General features: G+C 45.3%; 2 protein-coding genes across 4 annotated transcripts in view; both read right to left on the bottom strand.

Annotated features, from left to right (window-relative positions):
- The window catches only part of FNIP1 (folliculin interacting protein 1), a 69,694-nt gene extending 67,945 nt beyond the window's left edge, over window positions 1–1,749 (bottom strand). For both annotated transcript variants that reach the window (XM_074839052.1, XM_074839054.1), the window contains exon 1: window positions 1,553–1,749. In XM_074839052.1, coding sequence (XP_074695153.1) covers window positions 1,553–1,641 — 89 coding nt within the window. In that variant the 5' untranslated portion in view covers window positions 1,642–1,749. The remainder of the gene's footprint in view (window positions 1–1,552) is intronic.
- Window positions 1,750–2,463: 714 nt separating this feature from the next.
- Window positions 2,464–16,609, bottom strand: MEIKIN (meiotic kinetochore factor). 2 transcript variants are annotated; one of them, XM_074839058.1, is made up of 13 exons: window positions 16,318–16,609; window positions 14,584–14,671; window positions 14,282–14,357; window positions 13,221–13,281; window positions 12,408–12,551; window positions 11,866–11,985; window positions 11,584–11,623; window positions 10,289–10,350; window positions 9,417–9,511; window positions 8,913–9,092; window positions 8,485–8,556; window positions 7,290–7,413; window positions 2,464–5,946 (listed from the first exon to the last, which is right to left on the bottom strand). In XM_074839058.1, the coding sequence occupies exons 1-13, from the start codon at window positions 16,499–16,501 to the stop codon at window positions 5,900–5,902; spliced, it is 1,293 nt and encodes a 430-aa protein (XP_074695159.1). In that variant the 5' UTR covers window positions 16,502–16,609; the 3' UTR covers window positions 2,464–5,899. The 2 variants fall into 2 exon arrangements, with proteins under 2 accessions (XP_074695159.1, XP_074695160.1); XM_074839059.1 differs by lacking the exon at window positions 8,913–9,092.
- Between the last annotated feature and the right edge of the window lie 93 nt (window positions 16,610–16,702).

Genomic DNA, 16,702 nt, shown 5'->3' with positions numbered 1-16,702 from the left:
GTAGTGTCCAGGAGTGTGTCCTGACTCTATAAGGACACAAAAAGACCCATCAATATTCTGGGAAAACAGTGACAATTATGCAGATGCACTGTTAACCACCTAAATTGTACCACTACAGTTAAAAGGAATATCCCACCACATAAAATTAAGCCCATCAGTCAGAGATCTCCCTTTACAGAGCAACCCAAGGGCTGATCATTTGTAGGTAATAAATTTCAAGGCAGCGGGTGGGAGGAGAGCTTTACCACACTGTTAGAAGTGTTTCAAGAAGTGCATAACTCTCCCTAATGAAGCGTATTGTATTTGCATCCCAGTCACAAACGCTGCACTTCAAAATGATTTTGCAGGTTACCTCTTCACGACGCCAGCCAGGACTGGGACTGCATCGCTTTCGAGCGTAATCATTATCCGCTCGTGGAACAACACTTATTTTACAGCCACAAAAACTACCTGTTTCCAAGCTAACTAACCCCTGAGGAGGCCCAGAGTCATTTCTAGGCCCCGGCGCAGGAGCCCGAGCGAAGCCTCTCCCCACACCAAGTCCCCGCGCAGGACCGCAAACCGGAGCCGCCACCCAAACCCCACGGAGGGGTTTTGCGAGCCCACGGCCGACTCGAGTGGGCAGGGAAAGGTCTCCCGGAGAAGGGTTCCCTTTCCTGCCTCCCCGTGTTGTGCTTGGCACCTCTCGGCGGATCCAGTTTTGTTGCGGTTAGAGCATGACAAATTTCACGAGAAACCCTACACCTCTCTTGGCAGCGGCCAAAACTTCACGTTTTTTCTTCCAACCCTCCCCCCCCCCCCCGCCTTTTCCTCTTTCCTCCACGTTTCTGAGGTTGCTCCCTGGGGATCGCCTGCCCGCCTCAAGCCGAATGGCGCCTTCCCCCCCGCCTCCCCGGCACGCAGCATCCCCGGAGGGAGCCGCGGGGGGCCCCCACACCGGCCCCGGGGCGGGGAAGGGGGTGGGGGGGGTGGGGGGGGTGGGGGGGGTGGGGGGGGAACCGCCGCTAATCGCGACCGGGCGAAACCCCCTTCCTGGGGACCCCGGGACTGGGGGGGGTGGGTGAGAGCCGCTCCGCAGCGGGCTGCCCGGGGCCGCGCTGAGGGGAGGGAAGCCCGGGCGGGGGAGGCCCGGCCCGGCCCTGAGGGGAGAGGCGGCCCCCGGGAGGCGAAGGCAGGCGGGAGGCGGCAGCGCGGCCGCCCCGACGTGGCGGCCCCGGGGAAGGCGGCGGGGAGGAGGGGGGGGGTAGGGGAGAGATTCCCGCCCAGCGCCCGCCTGAGGGGGCCCGGGCCGGGGCTCCTGAGCGTCCCCGGGGCTCCCGCGGCGGGATCGAGGGGCCGGTGCCCGGGGCCAGCGGCGCGGTTGAGGCTGAGGGGAGCGGGGGGAGAAGCCGCGCCAAGCGGCCCCGCTGCAGCGCGGGCGGCGGCTGAGGGGGCTGCGGCCGAGGGGGGGCAGCGGGCCGCCGGCCGCCCTCCGCCGGGGGCCGGGCAGGCGGCGGGGAACTCGTCGGCGAAGTTGGGTGTCAGGAGAGGAGGGCGGCCCCGTCCCGGTTACCTGAAGACACAGTCGTCGCGGGCGTCCCTGGCCGGGGAGATGAGCCCGTGCTTCTTGTTGAAGAGCTTCTGGAAGAGGGTCGGCGGCATCTTGGGGCGCCGCCGCTGGCCCCCCGCCGCCGAGGCGCTGGGCTCCGCGCAGCGCCGTCCCCTCGCCGCGGCTAGTTCCGCCCGCCCGACTCCATTCGGTGTCACAGTCATATGACAGAAATTAGTCACTCGGCGCTGCCAGGAGGGGAGGGCGGGCGGGAGCGCCGGGGCCGCTCACTGGCTGCGGCCCCGCGGGGGGAGCGGCCGCCGCCGGAGCCCCGCGGCCGGGGAAGCGCCGAGCGGCGGCCGGTCCCCTCCGGCCCCGCTGCTGCGAGAGAAGAGGCCGGTGTCCCCCGGCCCCGGCGGGCGTTGCTGGGGGGGAGGCGGCGGGTCCCCGCCCTGCCCCGACCGCCGCGGGTCTCTGTGGGGAGCGGCCAGGGCCGAGGTGTTTCCCCTCGGGGCGGTTTGTTTTCCTTCTAAAGCCAGAAAGCCAAAAAAAGGTCAAGAGCGCGGCTTCTTGCTGCTGTACCCAGGCGCTTTAGGGACTCGGCTCTGCTGCACCCCTGCACCACGGGTGACTTTTTACCCCTAAACCTAGAAAATCCAGCCCCCTTTCTTCCCCCCCCCCCCCCCCCCCCCGCACACGAAGCGATTCTCCCACAGCACTAACAGAAATAGCACAGCTCGGATGCACTCCAAAACCCACACGGAAGGTGAACGGCGTGTATTTGCATGCAGAGGAAGCCACCATGACAAATAAAACATCCATCTACAAAATAGTATTTAGGACATAATACCCAGCAGGTGAATCCAGAACAAATATATAAGGGGAAAAAAAAAAAAAAAAAAAGGTGTGATAGATCTTATAAAAGCAAAAGGATCTGGGGATTTCTGCAAAACTCTTTATTAGTAAGTGTTTGAATGATATGGAAACGCTGGTTACAGTTAACAGTCTCCTTCCATGTCTCACTGTTCGGGTACAACACTACTAGAAAGTTTAATTAAGGACTGACAAAACTGACTCATCAGCTTTCCCTAGAAAATGGAATTAAACAGCATATGATGTAAGATTAAATTAAGCAGATTATTTTTAAAAGGCATAGTTTAGTGCATGTGTAACATATCTATACGATTCCTCACAATCAGCCATCTGTAGGAACTTTTTCATCTACTAGAAGTTGGAAGATAACTCTAACAGAAAACAAAAATTAATGTTTAGATGCATTTTTTCCCCTTGTTCTGTATGGAAGATACGCCTGCCTGCCACAGATTTACAGGTGACCAATCTTTACATCCTTTCACCATGTGAAAGCCTAGCTTCAAGATGGCCACATAAATACAGTCTCAAATACAAAAAGTCCTCAGGCAACACTACGAAATAATAGAATTTCAGCCAGGATATACAACTCGGCTTTCAGCAGCTTCACTGTTTACAGCAGTGATGATTTAGCTAATCTCAGGTGCGTTACAATTCAAGCTGTTCCTTTAAAATTCAAGAGTCCCTTTAAAAGTAAATATTAACCTGCTCCAAAAGTCCTAAACTAATAGCAAGTGATTTCGATAAGCTTGACTGACATACCTTAATTGAGGGAGTGGAGGAAGGACAGTAAGAAAAAGAGGGATAAATAACAGTTTAATTGTCCATTTTCCTGAAAAAGCCTCCCTGTAGGTAAATCTTTGTACCTACACAAAGAACATAAATTTCAACTAGTGTGTCCCTTCAGTACGCGCTGCCTTGGGCCCCAAACCTTGACATTATGAACCAAACCAGAACCATTTGCATGTAGGGTCGTTCCCCTCCAACAGCGAGTACACGTACCCCTTCTAGTGCAAGAAGCAAACATCTTTCACTGTCTCCGTGCGCTTTCAGTCCCAGTCTCCTAGAAGTACACCTCAGATAACAGAATAACTGAACAGCCTTGATGAAAAACCTCTTCTAGATTTATGTCTCATACATTTGCTACCCATGCGCAGTTCCTAGTGCTCAAGTGTTATCAGAGCTCCTGCGTGGACTGACTCAGTGCAAGCGATTCCATTCAAGCCATTAAGACTTCATCATGTCTGGGATGTGACAGAGCAGCCCTGTTGACACTGAGCAGATTTCTCTCCTGAATCATTGCACAAATAAGCTCTTCTGAACTGCCCATTCACTAGCTGTGACCCATAACCTTTACCCACTGATATGGAAGAGCCAGTTTCCACTCTGAATGAAACTTTATGCAGTCATTCTTCAGTTTAAAACCAAAACAGGGGGAAATGCCTTCCCTTTGACAAAAGCAGAACAAGAGTAGATATTGTTGCAGCCTCAAAATGAATAAAATTTCCTTCCCTGAGGCAGAGAGCTAGCCTAGTAATTAATTACACTTTCTCTAAGAGTCAGGCAAAAGATGAAAATAAGAAGTAGCACTTTCGTAACTGAAGGGAAGGACAAGAGAGATTGTGGTTCATATTCCTGTCCTCCTATATAGCCTCTTCACATCAAGAAAAACAAAATCAAAACTCGGCAATATTCAGGCTGCTACAGCCAACTCCACAGTTACATGCTGTATTTTCTTCCCCAGTTAGTCTGTTGCTATTAGTCTGTTTCTTGTACAGAAACTACAAAATGCTATGGAACAGAATAAGTGGTTTTTTCCTAGGACTCCCTTACGAGAAACACTTCGTTTATTCTGGACCATCCTTTACTTGAACAATCATCATAATCACAACTGACTACATATATAACTTGCAATTTTGCTTAAAGCTACATAAAGGAGTTCACCTCTATCTCCTAGGGGCTCTAGATTCTTGCATAATTACTAGTGGCTTAGTCTTTGCAAGAACAAGGATATTGATAATTAGAACCATACCTGAGAGGATTCCAAGCAGTTATTGGCAGAACTCATTCTACTCGTGCTTAAAGGAAAAATAATGGCATAATTTCTAACCTTGAGCCATACAGTATGTTTATACAATACTTGTTCATAGACTAATCTAGCAGCATTTATTTGCACTTCCTTCTACCCCCGAGCAATGGGAAAAGACTCAGGGTCTGAACTTCCACAGGTAATTTTCAAATGCAGTCAAACTAATTAAAGTTGTAGATTTTATACATCTCCTTGACACCCTCTTTTTGGAAATACAGAACTATTTTCCAGAGCATGAATATTCTGGGTAAAAGTACTGAGAAACAAACTCAGACTTCAAGAGGTTTAGAAAGCCATACTATCATTTTAAAACATTGAAAAAAACTTCCTTTATGTCTACAAAAGAGTCTGAGTAAGGGGTGTTGTAGTGAGAACACTGTAGGGATCCAAATTATTTCAGCCTGCAGTGAATTCAAGTGGAGAAAAACTGTGCTCGTCAGTGTTTTCTGCGGCATTCAGCACACTGCTGAAGAAGACATTTATAGATTAACAATCCACAAGTGGAACTGGAAGTACTGGGAATCTAACCTATGTGCCATGTAGTTTGAGCAGTATCCTGAAAATCCAGAATGCCAGTATCCAGCTCTTGAGACAGTTGAGCTCTAAAAGTCTCTTTTCCACCCCTGTATTCATGTAAGGCACCTACTTCCTCTGCAGAAGTGTGAAGGCACTAGAAGATACAATGAGATAGGTGATACTACAAATACCCGAGATGAAACGGGACGGACTCCGAGGTGCCAGAGGCTGGGCAGTGGATGTGCCAGGATGGGGATGGTGCTGATCATAAAAAGCTCGCCTGCAGTGATGGGGAAGGCAACCCACGTTCATGTTTAGAAATCAATTTACAGCAGAGCACACAGAGTCCTGTACCTCCAAAGTTCTGCAGACCTAAGCATTCAGGGAGTTTAATGGTAGCGTACTACTGACTTCCCAGTCGCGGAGCGTACAGGAATGCCTTACAGACCCGTTTCCAGGACATGCAGTTACCTTTGTAAACAGTGTTAACACTTCTTCACTCAAGTAGAGGTCACATCTTTAGATGCGAATGCTACTAGAGAAATCTAGAAATCTTGGCAGAGCAAGAGCCCAAAATAATCCCATTAATGCAATCTGGTCTGCTGTTCTTGAGTCACACTTTTTTAAACTCTAAACGAATTGAAGAATCATCTTTACAGAGTCCTTACAGAACAATGCCTAGAATAAGATCTAGTTGCCTGTACAAAATAACTTAACATTAAGTACTTGAATAAAGTATTTACAAGCTCACTGCAAAGCATTATACTAAATTTCAAACAACGTATATGTCAAAAAAATACAGCCATTAATTACTGGTTAGTAGTTTTGTTTCACCTCCCTGCCACAGCAGCGAGACAGTTACTTCTTCTGTTGACTCCTGCTGAAACCCAGAAATCTCATCTGTGTTTACAGTAGATCCAATTTTTGGTACTTGTAATAGTATCTGTGGAAAAAAGTGGTAAGTTAAATACTACCAGTAAAGTGGCACATTCTCAAGTGTAAGAGAAAGCTCACGGATCTGCCAGGCTGTTGAGATGTTCAATAGATACCTACGCTGTCACTTGTTTGGAGGAATCTGAATCTTGCAGGTCAAGTGCCAGTGAGAACGGTTTTGAGGGTATGTACATTCCTAATGAAAAAGCATCACCTGAAAGACTCCTTGAGCAGATATGAAAACACCCCCATAAAAAACCCCACCACCGCCTTCAGACAGTCTAATTCCCAATTCCCAGGCTCCTCTAGAAAAGCAGGAACAAACCCAAACTTTTGTTCTGACACCACCACTTGCTGATTTCTGAGATCCACTTGCCTACCAAGAACAACCTACGTTCTGTATCGCCACAATTCTCCCGGGCACATGACTTAACATCCTTGTTCTTTGATCTGCACAGAAGCACCAGATCATTGTCATGAATTAATATATGCACACGCTTAAACCACTTCCCTGCATTCTAGATGCTGTATGTAACTCAGTCTGTAATAAAGTAGGAGAGTATTTGGACTTAAGAGCCTGAAATTCCATTGAAAATTTGTGTATAGTCAGTATTATTGAAAGCTATTATGCTCATGTAGTGTCTCTGTATTAAATTAAAACAGTGTAAGTGACAAATTTAACTGGCAGAAAACTTGCAGACTGCAAACAACTACTTTAAATTTAGGAAGACATATGCCATCCAGTGGCACACTGAGAAACTGCAAGAGATCGGAAAGGGAGGGGATTTTACTTCGGTGGTAGTGATGAGATCATTTTGTACACAGTTCCCATTTTTGTTTAACAAAAATCTAGGAAGTGAAGAAAGCTTCCCCTATGGTAAGGGTCTCAGGAGAAAAGAACGGAAACCTTTAGATAGAAACTGATAATCTTTATAGAGAAAAACATACCCTATTTCTTGAACTACTGTCAGGGGAAAAACAACTGGAGGCTAAAGAGCTGAGTTTAGCTGAGCAAGGTATAAACCCCACCAATGGCTGAAAGCTGAAATCAGCCATATTCACCCTAGAAATAAGGCACAGGATAATAATTTACTAAACAAGCTGGTATCTCTTCTAGGGAGTCTCCATACCAGCAGTGAAGCTCCAAGTTGTAACTTGAAGAGGTGCAGATATTCCCAGGGTTACCCAGTAGCACCTTCTGGCCTTAATGATCTAGTAGCACCTTTTACTCTTTAGCTTTGTGATTTTTCCAAATATTCAGACTTAAAAAAAGAAAAAAAAAAAAACCCAACCTTTAAACACCCAACTACCCAGTTACCATCTGCGCAGTGAACCAATTCTATATTCTCCTACCTTCAGGCACTCCTTTGGGAGGCCGGAACGCTTTTGTGTTCACTGGAATTTGGTGAAGCCTGGAAGGCCTCTGGCGTGGTGAAGTTCTGACAATGGAGCAGATTTTTTCTATGTCACACAGGGGCTGAAAAGATTAACGACATTTCATTCACACAACCACTTCCATTGAAGAAATACTCTCTTCTAGGGAAATTAGAGATGACATGCAGATTTCAAGGGATGTCATTAGAAAACATTTGAGACTACTTGTGTACCTTTAATATGCTATCGGAAAGGGTGATAGAAAGCTTCAAAGCTTAAACATTCTCTTCAGCTGTTTGTAATACCATAAGGCTTAAATACATAGTACGTTATATACTAGCACGCCAAAACTGAGCACTATACAACTAGAACCTTAATATTATTTTCTTCTGGACTTTGAGGAATAGTTTCTTTTTCTGAGATGCAGGAACAATTTCTTCTGATTTTACATACGGAGCTGTGGTATTCAGGAACAGGTCTTCCCCAGGTGAGGCTTTGCACACTGGTGACAAGCTAAGCTACAGCTCCGTCAAAATACAAAACCAGTTAAATCATTCAAATGGGCAAACACTTGTTCTAGGTGTTCTATCGCTTCAAAAATATGATTTAGGACTTCGGTGATTCCTGTCTTCAGCCTCCAACAAGACCCCAATGTTCTCTACTTCTTAATCTAGTATCGAGAAACTCAAGTATGCTTGCAACAACACTAGGAAAGCCCAGTTATGTTTTCCTGCCAAATAATCTGGTGAAAAAAACCCAGTCTTTCTATTGTTAAGTTTCCCTTTTTCTAAAAGATTTTACAGTTTTCTGATTTGGTTGGGAGCTATGGCATGAAAGCGAGGTCACTTCCATTCCTGCAGAGAGAAGCAGTACTATCTACCTTGACTGACGAAGAATTCAAACTGGCATTTCAATATCAAGTTTGTTTGTATCGAAGGGATAATGCAATAAAGGCTCCTAGATGCTGGTTTTACATTAGAAAATGTTGTAAAAATACAAAACAGATACTTAGCTTTGTTGTTGTAGTTTTTCACCTGTCCAGCTAATAGAATTTAACCTGTAGTTTGTTGTGCAGTTCATATTGTAGCCTAAGTATAACCAGAATTGGACTGTGCCATGAAGAACCATTTGTTTGGTTTTCATCATTAAAAAAATTATCAGGATAGACACTCACATCCAGCTCTGCAGGCCGAGCATAACCAGGATTCTTTAGGGCTTTATTTTCCTCCATGGTGGAACTCATTTGCTAAACAAAACCAGAGAAGAATTCAGTATCAGTTTCAAATTCTTTGCTGTTTATTACTAGCCCTACAGTGTTCCCCTAGTACATAACACTATTTATAACAACTCCATTTAGAATTGCTAACAGTTCTTTGGGTTTAAGTACTGAATTCCTACCATTCACTGTTTTTTGGTCTTACGCTCTCCAAAATTAAGTTTACTGCAGTGCAGAACACAAACATTTCAGGTCCCCTTCACAACTAGGGGATAAAGCACTTCCTACCACTTCCCGTATTTAATTGTAACTTTTCTCATGATTCAAAAACTTGCACTTCGATTTTACGCCTTCGCTAATCCGCGGGGCACGAGGGGAGTGCTTACCACCACACTATCAGTCCGTTTGGATGGCAGTACTTCTGCTGTCAGCACCCCCAGTTCGGCTGAAGCCCTTCCTGGGGCACCAAGCTGACTGGAAGACGACGTACCACCTTCTAATGTAGTTGAATTATTTTCTTTTTTCTTACGCTTCAGCCTTTTGGGTTTAGCAGTTTGCTTGTCAGACTAAAGGATGAGACAATTACATGTTGTGTTATAAAGTGAATCTCTCTAGTGTGGTAAGCACCAACAAAGAGTCCCACTGTCATACTCAAGCTCGACACAACTGCTTGGGTACCACTGACACAGTCTGAAAAATGTTGAGCTTAGGGGGCACCCATGGCTGTTACTGCTACCCCGAGGGAGAGACAAGCTACATTTCACTCTGCCACTGTCTGCAGGCACCCTTTCAAGGGAACTGCTACGCTTCTAGGTGGAATCCTCCACCTACACAAGGAAAGAGCAAGTCATCTGTGTTACAACCTGCCTGATTTATTAAGGATCTTTCACCTTTCTTTCCGGTCCTAACGGTGAAGAACAGCGCATACCACTTTTTCGGTCTGGAGTTCTCTCTCTTGCAGCTGTAATTTTACAGACTTTTTTTCCTGTGATAAATTTCCAACAAATTAATTAACTTTGAGACAAAGAGCACAGCTACTCTCCAACCCACGTCTTACAGGATGGTGTTCAAAGAGGGAACATTCCAAAGCCACCCATGTGAACACGCTTCCTCCCTTCAGTACAATCTCCCTCTCCCCACCTACAGGGCTGCTTTACTCCTCTCCCTTCCCTTGAGGAAACAAGGTTGCTTATTAATCCTATGTTCACCCGGCTATTTACTGCTAGACACACACACTATGGGAGCAGAGGAACTGCATAATCACAGCAGGCTTTGCCAGTGTCAGCTCCTGCTGCTATTACAGTCCAAATTAAGGAGGGAAAAATGATGTGGTACCTGGGCCTCAGCCAGAATTGCATCAGTCACAGTTCAGAACTGTAGTTACATGAGAGACTCCTCATAGTGTTTGTGAAGCTGATATGAAAGAAGTTCAAGTAAGGAGCATGACACTAGCAGTTCTGTTCCTGCATAAGTTAAATAAGAAATGCTAATTTTCACTGAGCACCACAGGTGATTAGATGGAAAAATGCAGGGTTTGGTGTTTTTTTGTTCTTCTTCTAACATGTTAATTAGAACCAAGTCTTATTTACAGGGAAGATTTTCAATTCACACTTTTCCTTCTAGACACAACTGAGCTTCGCCTGTGCCAGGGGGACAGATGACCCAGTGGAAGCCTGGTTCTGGTATTTTTGCCATCATTTAAGTCTAGGTAGAATATTCTGTTGTCTCACAGCTAGTACGGCTGCTTCAGGTCACGTGTTACCTGCCAGAGTAGTTGAAACACTTAATGCTGAAGAACTGTAATCGCAACTTGATGGTCTCTTTCTAGGAGAGGAGGGAAAAAAGAAGTGAGCAACTATTCTGAATTAATATTAATGTTCAAAAAACAATGTATGAGGAAATCATAGGAAAATACAGACTGAGTGAAAAGGGATAAGGCTTATTTTTTAAAATATTGTTACTCAGTTACTTCATCACACTTTACAGTTATTTGATAGTTTATCATCAAGTTACACAGCTTATTCTGAAGATGCTTGCAATTTAAGACCCACCATTCACTCAAGTACTCATCACTGAAGTAGTAGGGCAGAACGTATTGAAGGAGGATGCAGGGGAAACTTAGGTTCACAAGAAAATTCACATTGAATTGTGTAGAGATCTGTAACACTGTACAAATGAGTTATGAATGGAAATGTCTGCATGTAAGCCTGGAAACAGCAGCACAAGGGTAAAAAGGAATGATACTGTTCCTAGAAAAACACTCAGGTTACTCAGATATTTATGTCAGGACCTGAAGGTGGCACTGTGACAAGGCCAAGTATAGAAGACCCTTCATTGTGCTAAACCCATACCACAGATGACTTGTCAACAGAAAACCTGGCATCCTAACAACAGGAGGGTGGCAACAGGGTCCCAGCCTATCACACACCCCACTCCGCTTCCTGCTAGACACCTTTTCCAGACAAGAAAAACCTGGCAATGGGCAGCAACCTGGCCCAAGGATTACAAAGGCTCAAGTCAGCAAGATTCTGAAGCAAAGGAGTGCCCCATGTAAGCTGATGATTCCTAAAGAACATAAAAGAACTGCCCAAAACCTGATTTTGTCCTGGGCAAGCACAGAATGCCAGAGACTTAACGAGGACTTGACAACAGGTACCCTTCACACTCTGTACTGCACAGGCAGCCCTGCCCAGAGCACCCAGGCACACAGGTCTTGCTGCCTGTGACAATGAAATCTGACAGAGTAAGTGCAATTGGGTAAAAGCCACTTATTTAGGGATTTTGTAAAGAAATGTCACCTTCCCCTACCATAAAATCCTCCTCTGAGTTTGCTTCCATTGATTTCCCTACAGCTGCAAGACCAAACCAAAAGTCTGTAAGGCAAACTCATACCTGACTTAACACACCAATTTCAAAGTGAGGACACAGGTAGCTAAAACTCAACAGAAGCGTTTGCAGGATCATCGGCTTATTCGTACTGGACTTTCTTTTAAACATCATTCAAAAGAGGAAAACCTGAACATTAAAGCGCATCAAAGAGTCTGCTTTGCAGATTACCTTCGAATGTGTTGGTCTCGCAAACCCTCCGGTCCGGGTTCTAAAAAACATAAAAGCTAAGTTTTAAAAAAAAAAAAGCTAAGCAGACCAGACAATGTTTTAGTGCACACTAAATTATAAAGCAAAATATCAGAAGCAAACACAAACCACTAACAGGGAGCTGTTCCTCATTATGCAGACAAGCCGTAAATGAAACGATCATCACATATTTTATACAAGTTCCTTGCACTAGAGTGAAATTTGTTTATGTATATATTCTGAAGTATTGTAGAAAAGAATTACCTAATATTGCTGAAAGATTTGAGATCTGTGGTATCTTATCTATGGTCACTGCTTTGCTGGAGTCCAGGAGAGTAGAGTTCTTGTACTTGACAGAGTCCTCAGAGTAAAAATTACTTCTTCCTGGACATAAAAGTGCAAGCTGCTTACACTGAAATTCATTGAGTGATTAAATTGGTGACCAAACACAATCACATTTGCAAGACAGGAACTTTAACACAAACTGAAAGCACTGTCTTGGCTCAAACAGCCACAGAAAAGTTTGGGAGGAGTGAGACTCAAAGCAGATTTGCTGGTCATCCCCAAAAAACAGCTTATGTCAACAGTGAACGCTTGAAGTTTACAGCATGATTCAAAGTACACCAGGGCTTGATTCACACTGGACTGGAGGACCAGATACACAGATCCCCTGCTAAGCACAGGCTGACTCCCAGCAAAGTTCTGACCTGGTGAGTCACACCAAGAGAGGCCACCAGGCTTTCTATTGTTGATGGTTCCCCCACATTTTCTACACCAAATAAAGCCAAAAAAAATAGAAGTCTCACCTGGACCTTCATCTCTGAATGTTTCAGGGGATGGGCAGCTGTTCAGGCTGTCACTAGTACCTGTGTTGTAATCTGCAGTTGAACCTACATCTAAACACTCTAGTAGAAAGGTTGAAACACCCGTGGGAAGAGTCATTCCTGCACCTAGAGAAAGAGACAAAAAAGGTGGCTACCAAAAAAAAAAAGTATCATCTTGTACAAACCATCAGAATTTCCTTATCTAAGTTTCATTCCCGTGATGAGCTAAATATTGTCAAGTCAGTATCTTATACCGATCATAATACAGTTAAAGAAAAAAACTAAAGGGCATCCTGAAGCCCAGTTTACACTACCGTAAGCTAACAGACGACACCTTCCTTGCCCAAGGCTCACTAGAAATACCTGAAGAATTTAGCCTCTGACAAGGTAATTCTTAGGCAGGTTTGTTTTCAGAAGGACAAACTACTTAAGCACAAGCTTTTAAAAATGAAGGTTTGAGTAAACTGAAGAATTCAACTCAACAACTTCTGTCAATGCCAAAACCAAGATCATGTGGTTTCCAACAGGCTGGGCTCAAGACTGTCTCAGGTCTTGTAGGTCTCCTACCCCGTTTGTGCTGCCTACGAGCTGAACCACATGCTGGAATAAGGCAGAAGTCCAGCCAGTGGCCTCAAAACCTTTATTTTCTGATATCACGCAGTCAGAACCAGTACAAGAACAGCACACCAGTACTTTTATAGAAATATAATTAAAATTATATAATGATTTTTACATTTAGTTTTATACAGATGTAAAAATATATTTACTAATATAATGTATTGCCATTATACTCACTTGAAGTCACTTCAACATTTTTCAAACTTTCTTTACTTTCAAAGTTGATTATCAGGGATTCCTAAAATTAAATGACCAATGCAAACAACCTGAGAAAACTGGATGTAAATAAAGAAGCAATTAAATGTATTCCTACATTAACAGAAGCTCAGAAACTTACTGTCTGGTACTTCACAGTTTAAACTTGCTATTCACAGTGTAATTTGTACCAGGGTTTTTCAGGCACATTAACAAATCTGCAATCTGATTTACAGTTCTAAAATTCATAATGAATACCCAATTGTTTGATCCTACGTCTTTGCTGGATGAGGCTTCCAGTGAAGGCATACTGACATCAACTGAAGTTATGCATAAGATAGCAGGGGAGTAATGAATTTCCCTGTCTTTTGATTTATTTTTTTTTTAGAGGCTTAATTCATGCAGCTCACTTTCAGAAGCCTAGACCAGCTCTATAAACAACAATTTTGTGTACATAGTATATTCTATGAAACTAAGTATTTGCAGGAAACGAAAATAATTGGTGAACTCTAAGAGCTGGCATTTTAAAAGAAAACATACTTTTACACCAATATCACTTGAGCCCTTTGCTGTAGCTGATATCAGTTCAAACACACCTGGTGAACAATTCCCCTGCCACTGCAGTATTCACTGTCTTACAACACTTATGCTCAGTCACCTCAAAATACTTTGTTCCAGTTTAACTGACATGAGGAAGAACACAACAGTGACTTGCCAAAGGTCTCTGTGTGAACTAAAAGTGAGCAATTCTCTGGAATCACACTCTAATGAGATATCTTCCATCCAACACAACTGCTAAGGCCTTTCCTCATTAAGGATAATTAGTATTGATGTTTTCCCATGCTACCAATAGATCCAACAGCTTTTATTCTGCCCAAAGACACGGGAAAATGTCACCAAACTACAGGACCAAGTTCAGCCTGAAAAATGTGTGTGCACACAACTCACAGGAAGTTCTACTTGATTAGAAAAAGAATTTAACATGTCACATTTCTTTGATTTATTCTCCACAGATTACCAGTAGATAAAGACTGCATTCTCACCTTCAGCAGTACAGTGCTTTCTTCTATCTTTGCTTTTTTTTCCAAGTCTGTTGTTTCTTGGGCATTCACTTGATCACTGCCGTGAAGAACAGAGCTAAGCTCAATACACAGAGCTACACTGTTTGAGAGGAAGGCAACAAAAACTACAAAATGTCTTTAAGAGGTGCCAACAAATACTCCAGCAAACATCAGTTTACTGAGAATTCAGACTGCATATCTCCAAGAGACATCTCATGCAGACAAAACGATATAAAGGATTAGCGAGTGTTAGTAACGGGGTATTTGAATGAGTTCTAACAGACCTTTGGTAGCATGAATGGCTCACTTTGGTGACTTCAGCATTTTCTTTAATATTTGGTAGCGTTTTCACTGAGACCTTTCTCTTGAGGCCTAGAGAAGAGTAAGTATTTAGTTCAGTAATTTAAATATTAGAATTTAGATGATTATTTCCAACAGGGCACCTTTAGCTGTCACCCCTCTTCCATGCCCATAACAATTTTTGACCCTATTATCACAAACAGTGTAAACTCTGGATTTGCTTTATTATTTTTGCCCAAACTCTTTTCAGCAGTCTATCAACAAGACAAAAAAAAAAAAAATAGAAGACTTCAAGAAATACTTCAGGTGTTTCAGAAACCTGTTGATTAAAAGGAAAAAAACCCCACACCTTGAAATGGCTTTACTCTGCCTAGGCTCAAAGCAGTTTGAGTCTAAATCAGTTTTAAATGGAGTTTATTAAGAGTATCATAAGAATTTCTACATAAACTGGTCCTCACTGTATATAATTCCAAAGGCCGTGATGACACATTTCCTTAGGAACCTGCAAATTTCAGAGATATATTTTCTTACCCTAAAACCAATTTTGTAAGTTGTTCAGCTTTTGTTTTACTTTCAGTAGCCAGGAGCCAGAAACAGCTAAACTTTGCACAGTTACACTTCTATGACAGCACATTAATAGTTCATCCATCCTCACACTACGAAATGGGTCTGAAGAACTGTGTCCCCCCAGCAGAGCCCTTCAGCTGAAACGCCCTGAGAGCTCAGGACAGGACAAAGTATGAGCAGGACTCGTCCCAGGATTCATCCCTTTCCCTCCTTCTTTTGAGCATGTTTAAGTATGAGAAGCAAACAGACCTCAAGGCTGCTAGTTGCACCCAGCTGAGTACTAAACCTCTGTGAGAGCATAAGCCAGCAGAGCAGGATCAAGCCAGAAACTAACATTCATTGTATCCCATAACCATAATTTAAAGTCTTACCTTTACATTATCAAGACCAGCATGGGACCAAGACTTCCCACACCAGTCTTCCCCATTTACTTGGGCAAGTTACACTATTAACATCAGCCTTTACTTGAATTCCATTCCTTCCCCTCAGACAGTGTTTTCTTCTTTAAGATCTCTAATTCTTGAGATCTGCTAAATTGCATCCAGCAAGGCTGCTCCTTTTGAGGAACTTTACGCAACTTTTTAAAGTATCCTCTCAAAGGTGGGCAACAGTTTTGTCACACCGCTTCCAAAGGAAACTACTGGAGGGGGAAGGTACCTTACAAAAGGGAAAACTTCTTTTTATTACAAACTAACAGCTAAACCAGAGGAAAGGGTCCTGTTTCCAGACCAGTTGCCAGCTTTCACCACGCCGTAAGGGACATGGGTAACAACAAACCGCTTCCCAACCTCGCTCAGGTCCAGCTCGGCTGGAACAAAGGCTGAGGAACCCAAGGCTGCAGGGCTGGGGGGGACACGCCGAGGCCACACGCCATTTAACAGACGCTGCCAACATCCCTCCCCAGAGGGTGCCTTAACCCGCCCGGCATCCTTCCCCGCTCCTCAAATTGCCAAGAAAACACAAGTTTTGGCCAAAGCACAGCGCAGGGCCTGCTCCCCCCACCCGACGCCCGCCTGCCCGTTCCCCCGGGCCTGGCCCAGCCGCCTCCCCGCTGGTGCGACTCGGCCTCCCGGCCGCGCCCGGCCCCGCCGCTCCCCCCAGCACGGCGGGGCGAGGAAAGGACCGGCGGCGGCGGGAGGAAAGGCGCTTACGGCCGGGCTCCGGCTCGCGGGGGGCCGCGTTCCCAAAGAGGCGCCGCCGACACATCTGGGAGGCGCCGGCCCAGCCGCCGGCGCTGCCCGGGGGAGCGGCCGTCCCCGGGAGCGGCGACGAGCGGCGCTTCTTCCGCGGTGCCTTTCCGCCCCGGGAAGCGCTCTGCCAGCGGGACTGCTCCATCTCGGGCCGCGTTCCCTCAGCAGCCCCCTGAGGGAAGGGGACGAGCGGGGGCCGACCTGGAGCTGCCCTCAGGGACCCACAACCGCCCCCGGCCACCAGCCGCTTCCCCGCGCCTCCAGCCCGCATGCGCGGAGACACCCCCGCGGCCGCCAGGCGGCGCTACCGCCCCGCCGCAGCCCTGAGGCGGGAACCGGGGCTGGG

This window comes from Strix aluco, chromosome 13, assembly GCF_031877795.1.
Source record: "Strix aluco isolate bStrAlu1 chromosome 13, bStrAlu1.hap1, whole genome shotgun sequence".
Classification (NCBI taxonomy): Eukaryota; Metazoa; Chordata; class Aves; order Strigiformes; family Strigidae; genus Strix; species Strix aluco.
Note: the sequence above shows the minus strand (reverse complement) of the source record. Positions and strands in the feature narration are given on the sequence as shown.

Excerpts from the sequence above, each read along its gene's own strand:
- MEIKIN (XM_074839058.1), bottom strand. The coding sequence starts at position 16,501 with ATGGAGCAGTCCCGCTGGCAGAGCGCTTCCCGGGGCGGAAAGGCACCG. Across the intron at positions 14,672-16,317 it reads CCGCGAGCCGGAGCCCGGCC|GCCTCAAGAGAAAGGTCTCA; the intron begins GTAAGCGCCTTT and ends ACTCTTCTCTAG. Across the intron at positions 14,358-14,583 it reads AGCCATTCATGCTACCAAAG|TGATCAAGTGAATGCCCAAG; the intron begins GTCTGTTAGAAC and ends TCTTCACGGCAG.